General features: G+C 40.1%; 1 protein-coding gene across 1 annotated transcript; it reads right to left on the bottom strand.

Annotated features, from left to right (window-relative positions):
- Positions 1-1,752: 1,752 nt before the first annotated feature.
- Positions 1,753-3,396, bottom strand: LOC148020093 (uncharacterized). The gene is made up of 2 exons (XM_087700901.1): positions 2,458-3,396; positions 1,753-2,063 (listed from the first exon to the last, which is right to left on the bottom strand). Exons 1-2 carry the CDS (start codon positions 3,144-3,146, stop codon positions 1,916-1,918), a joined length of 837 nt encoding a protein of 278 aa, XP_087557027.1. The 5' UTR covers positions 3,147-3,396; the 3' UTR covers positions 1,753-1,915.
- Between the last annotated feature and the right edge of the window lie 3,045 nt (positions 3,397-6,441).

Raw genomic sequence — 6,441 nt, 5'->3', positions numbered from 1 at the left:
TTTTTTCTTACGCACTTCCAAAAAGACCCCCCTCCCAATTCATCAAATTTTCAAGGGCCCATGGCCCACAAGACCCCCCCACAAAGTTACCTTCACACTCAATTTGGTCCTGATCCTCTTGCCCAACTTCCGCTTTTTCTATGTCCAATGCTTGATTTGCAGTGCAAAATTTTTTGCATGTCCATCTTGAAGTCTTGAACTAATAGTAGAAAAGCTATAAATGATGCAAGGTTCTATTTTGGAATGATGCTTCCTACTTCTTTCTTTATCTTTTGAGACAATGATGTGATATATCTAGGAAGTATATTCCCTTTTGGACCCATAAAAATCCCAACTTAGTGATTATATAGGTGCCACCTAGTTAGTTCTCAATGTGTTTTGGTGAGCGAAGCATCCCCTAACTAACTATGTTCCTACAACAAGCTTCCCTTAACTAGCTATTAAGAAAGCATAGTTCTTGAACCATAGCTCCTAACCTAAACCTCCCCAGGAGAGGTCACTATATGAATGACCTCTATATTACCTGCATTTAAGGTCTATTTATAAATATCCTTATTTGTGAATTTTTCCTAACTAAACATAACCCTTTTTTTAAATCTATAAATAACCTCTCCTTTATATCAAAGCATCCCTTGACTAAGTGAGTAGTTTTTAAAATATATTTTTGACCTAAGCATCCCTTATTTAACAAAGTAGGTAGTTTCTAAATTAGGCACCCCCTGACCTAGGTAATAAGCATCCTCTGACTAACTAGGTAGTTCTTGGACTAATCTTCCATTGACTAACAAGGTAGTTCCCATCCTTGACCCAAAGATCCCATGACTACCTAGGTAGGCCTTGAAGAACCAAGTATCTCCTAACAAATTGGGCAGTTCCTGAGTCAACCAACTAGGTATTTTACATTCTGTACCCCAATCATCCATTAACTCACTAGGTAGTATCTTAATAGGGTATACTTGACCTAAGCATCCCATGACTAACAAAGGAGTAGTTAAATCAAGCATCCCCTAGCGTAGCCATTCCCCAACTAGCAACCTAAGTAGATCTCAAGCTAAAAACCCACTAAGTAGCTACCAAGATAGTCAAGGCAACTAGAATGTTAACAAGATAGCTAATTATTCATCATCAAACTAGTATTTGGCTACCTAGCTAGCCTCACACTTGAAAGTATTGTCACATATGTAGTTGCTCATCTAATAACTACCTTGTAAACTAGCTTGTTGCATACATAGAATTGTAGCTACCAAGCGCGGTATTAACTTGCATGTGAACTGACCAAATCCCAAGGTACTTCCAACCATAGGAGTCAATGAAAGTTATGAACAAGACATTAGTTATGTAGCATTCACTTGCACAATGGGTATTGGATAGCAAGACCGGATGTTATTCTATTTTTGTAGCTAGTGTTTGCACATACTTTCTCGGATTTGATTCTTGTTTTGTATACTTGAAGGTGTTGAGACTTTGGACGCTAATTGACCACACATACATACAAGGGGCAAAGAGAGCAAAGGAGAGCGCATGCATGTGCATGCATGCGCGCGCGCACACACACACACACACACACACACACACACAGGTTTTAATGTTGTAAGAATAATCACAAGATGTCTTAAGGCATATCCTACAAACTCAAAACTTGAATCCCAGTAAACTTAAACTAGAGAGAGAGAGGGAGGGAGGGAGGGAGGGAGAGAGAGAGAGGCTAATACAATGGATTTATCGAATAGTTTGAATATTAAACATCATACTTCTATGTCCAATCAATACTTTATTTTTTCATTACAAAAAAAAGAATAAAAATGTATCTTCTATGTCCAACCTATTGTTGGCCAAAAAGAAGTTGAGAACAACAATGGGATATATTACTCTTTCATCAGCTGGTGCAACTTGAACTTTATCTTATTGTCTACATTCATGATGATGCAGATATATAGAAGGCATATATGGTGGAATAAGGAGATAAATAGATGTCCCCAATGCTTGTGTTTGATGTGGTAGATGATGGAAGTCCTCCATGTGTAGCAATGCGTTGGATGTACGTGATGGCACCAAGTGAATCTCTACAATACACAAGGCAATCAATTAGTTACATTATTACATCCAAGACAAGGTGTGAAGGCAATGAATACAATGTGTCAATGAATCAACCGATTGATATGTGTGTAGTTCAATCAACCATCCCATTTGTCTATATGTATGTCATGACTAGTTAGTTGTTAGTGAATTAATCAATTTGTAAGTTAATTAGTTTGTTTGTCTTGCAAACTATCTTTTTTTAAAAATAAAGTGCATATATGTGTATGTCGATGTAGGTAGATGAGGATTCATATATGTATCTGTCCACTATGTATCCGAAGGTATCTATAGACAGATGTATGTATGTAACTTGCGCATGTGCGTGATATATACAGGAAGTACATATATGTACGTGTCTATGGATTAAGAGATACTCACAGGCTGCCGCGTTGAGTGGTGGTTTGGAGGAGGCTCCAAGGGATGCTGTTGGGGTCGACTGAGACGGCTTGCAGAGTCTTGGCGGTGACCAGGGTGCTGCTGTTGCTGCAGCCGTGAACGTCCTGATGGGCGGTATTATTGAGGGTGATCTGCCAGCTGGGCTGCCCGCCGCCGGCGTCCGGTTGGGCCAGGAAGAAGTGCTGGCCGATCACTTGACGATGGTCAAGACGCTGACGATTGTTCTGGAGCAGCAGCTGGTGGACTTTGCCGGAGGTTGTACTGACGGATGACGCGTTATCCTTGTCGTCGTCAATGGAGACTAATGTGGCCGCGGGGTCGAAGAAGAGATCGGCCGTGGCGTTGAAGAGGGCCCAGTCGGTGCCGTTGAAGGCATAGTGCTGGTGCCCCACGCCGCTCACCACCAGGCGCAGCCGACCGCACGCGGCCAGCGTTCTGTCATCCTCGCCCGCAACATGGCATGTTGGGACCACCGCTATCGTGGACGGGATCGTTACCGACGTTGTTTCTCGACCGCTGCTGGCAGCCGCTGCAGATGAGCTCTGGCGCAATTGCTGGACGCCCAGTGACTGTACACTCGGCTCCGATCGGCTGCTGCAATCTGTGCTGCAGATCAGGCCCATGGCAAGAATCATGGCAGTTACATGCAGGGCGTTCAAGGGCAAATTCATGCTTAGTTGAATGTGTACCGAGATAATGATGATCTCAGTACAGAGAGAGAGAGAGACAGAGAGAGCGCAATCAAAATCAGAATCCACAAGCAATCGCTGAATGAGATCGTGGAGGCAATAGCACGACGTTTTTTCTCTTAATATACAAGCACGGGTCTTGTATTGCTCCAACAGCAGCAGTCCTGTCAGTGTAGCTACCGATGCCAGGTCTATTGCTCCGACCCATTCAACAAAGGCACTACTCGTGAACGGGCCCGAAGGTAGCTAACCATGTTGGTGTAGGAGCAGGCATTATCTGAACCGATATCACCTTGGCCAATATTTTTGGACACCAGTCGTCGTGGGCTCAAAATAATTGGCACGCCAAGGTCGGCTGTCGTGACTCATTTGGCGTGTGGGTTTGCGGCTGGCCTCGTTCACTCTAACTCTCCTTTTAAATTTCCCAAAATCCATGTTCACTACGACAATTCATCATATATTTGCGGCTGGATTTTTCAAATACGTTCTAACTCTAACTCTCCTTTTAAATTTCCCAAAATCCATGTTCACTACGACAATTCATCATATAGTTGCGGCTGGATTTTTCAAATACGTTCTAATCTCTCTCGTCTTTAACACAATAAAGATGCACTGGTTAATCTTTCACTTATAGATCTCACATATTATATAGATTTCCCATAGATAGATTGTTTGGGAAAAAAGTTTTGCTTTAGGCTTGGTTCACACACTAGTAAAGTATTTGAGGATCAAAAACTTGCCCCACCTCTATAAGAGGGTATGGCATAATTGAAGTTCTTTTGATTTGCCACTTGAAAGTATAAGAAGACCACACCTAACATAGAGTCAAAAAGTATGCCAATACCACAATTATCACCCTATAATGTGAAAGCAAACCTTTGAGAATATAGGTAATCCTCATCCCCTTCCCTAAGTGGCAAGCTCACATGGAGTTAGTATCCCTCAATAAAACATGGTGCATTGATTGAAATTAAGACCAATGATCTTTTAGATTTGTTGAACACCTAGAAGCCTCAAATGCCTACTAGCACTGCACCCTCTAATGGTTTATATTACATAAAGCTTTTTGCACTAATCGAATTGTCTGAAAGGTAGTCTATGGTAATGGGGTGTGCCTTAGATGCAACAAAGATAGCCTATGGCAATGGGATTTGTCCTAGACCTAGCAAAGATTATAAGACCATAACCCATCTCTTTATCAATTTCCCCTTTAACTATGGTATCTCAAACTTTTTGCAGCTTTGTATTAGCACTCCACTATAATGTATGAAGGGTATAGAAATGAAATTGACCATGTAAAAACATGTGAAATTATTTTTAAATAGTAGCCTTTCGCCACCATCAGAATATTCATCGGTAAAAGCTTTGGTCTTGTTGGGGTGATGTGATCATCAAAATGTGCATCGACGATAATAAAATTACTAGTATATGTACTCATGCATGCTCTCTAACATGCCTATCTAATGAACCCTTGATGGCATGATTTCAGTAGTCTATAGAAATAGACTTAGGCAATTCCATCCAAAAATCCATGGAAATATCTATACTTTGTTATGTAGGGTCGCTTAAGTCTATCTTGTAGATAAAGCTCTATTCCTCTTCCATGAGGATCGACTTATAACAAGGTTCTTAAAATAACTTCAAAGGTTGTCTAGCAATTTCTCTAGCATTAGTTATGGGTGGATTCTTGTGCAAGTCAACTTGAAAAGAAGCAAACTCATGGTGCACTTGGTTCAAAGTGGGTGAAAAATGAGAGGGAGCTATTATGTGGACCTTAAGGCAAAGTCTCATATGGCCCCCTAAAACAACACGAGGTCAAGATCTATGAGAATTTTCTATGATGGTCCATGTTCAATGCTTCCTATTTTTTCCTAATTTAATGCTTCTAAATGTGAACTTCTTAGGTAATGACATCACTATACCACAAAGAGGATTTCATCAAGGATCTATCCTCTTGCATCCCTTCAATGATGGGTTTGTTTAATTATCTAATTACGTACCTCATTTAGCTCAAAGCATACAAACATGGTCCTTAATTAACCCATTAAGAACATCATTCATTCACCTAACTTAGTCATAATTGTAAAAAACAAGTGAAGGCAATGATTTTAATAAATAAATAAAAATCCAAGCTAGGTAACTTTATTTTATCATATCAAACTAATAGTCCATATACAGGACTTCACTTGAAGGCAAGATACCACCAATCTATCCTTAACTAGCATTATGGCCTTTTGGGACAACCATCCTAGGATTGCAAGAAACTAGACTAATCCTAGATGCCAAATGAATTTTTGGCGAGGATCCCCCCTAACACCCTTTTCGTCTCCTAACGAACATCTAATCCCTATGGAGGGATCTCTCATATTTGGTTCCGGTCCTAGCATGCAAAGCCAATAAAAGAAACCCCTTGGTGAAGGGCATAGCTTTGGGGGAGACCTATGTGTAACCAAGCATTTTGAGACGATAAAAGAAATTTCTTGGTGAAGGGCTTGCTGAGTAGCCTTGGGGGAGGCCTGCATGTATCCAAGCACAACCTATGTTGGTACAACCTTTAATCAAAATACACAATCAACAAGAAATAATTATTAATGCACCAGACAATCTTTGATATGCAATCTATACATTGAAATTTATTCTAGATGTCGTTCATCTAGCTTGAGGTTCCACTTGACTCACCTTTGAAGAGATTTCAATCCTTTGGTTGTTTTTGATATCTTTAAATTGGATTTGATTTTCCTTAACAATTTGTATTCTTTCTACCTTAAGATTTTGGTACTTAAGGACTTTTATGGTTCTCTTGAACCATAGTCCTCATTCATGGATCTAAAAGTTTTACTCTGTGACTTGTTAAGGTTGAAATTATCTTTTCACAAGGATCTGGAAAGGGAATCGTTTAGGGATGTAGAATTTCCTACATATTTAATAGATTAAGCTATCTTATCTATGATGCGCAGATCGGATGCCGTATGCTCGCGTAGTGAATGCCGGAAGGTCCCCAAGAATAATAGAACTTTACTTTTTGCACAAAATTCAATGTAAAAAGCATGAACGACATGAACCAAAGACCAATTGGGTGTAATCTCCCCCCATGCCTTGTGTGAGCGCTCCATAAAGCATGTATTTTATGTATTATTCATCTTCAAGCTCAAATAATAGCCCAAATTACAAAATAGCAAGCTTTTAGCTTTTGAGTTTGCTTTAGCACAAAATAGGAATAAAGCTAATGGATGGTGCCCAAAGAGTCTGGCATGCCCAATACAATGTCCAAGTAGAA

The sequence above is a fragment of the Lygodium microphyllum genome, chromosome 19 (genome assembly GCF_053477565.2).
Source record: "Lygodium microphyllum isolate KBCC chromosome 19, Lygodium_microphyllum_v1.1.10, whole genome shotgun sequence".
Lineage (NCBI taxonomy): Eukaryota > Viridiplantae > Streptophyta > Polypodiopsida > Schizaeales > Lygodiaceae > Lygodium > Lygodium microphyllum.
The sequence above is the reverse complement of the archived record's forward strand: the minus strand, read 5'-3'. Positions and strand labels throughout refer to the sequence as shown.

Bases quoted from the DNA above. Each gene is read 5' to 3' on its own strand.
- LOC148020093 (XM_087700901.1), bottom strand. From the start codon at position 3,146: ATGAATTTGCCCTTGAACGCCCTGCATGTAACTGCCATGATTCTTGCC. The intron at 2,064-2,457 runs GTGAGTATCTCT...TGTGTATTGTAG, and splicing joins ACCACTCAACGCGGCAGCCT to AGATTCACTTGGTGCCATCA.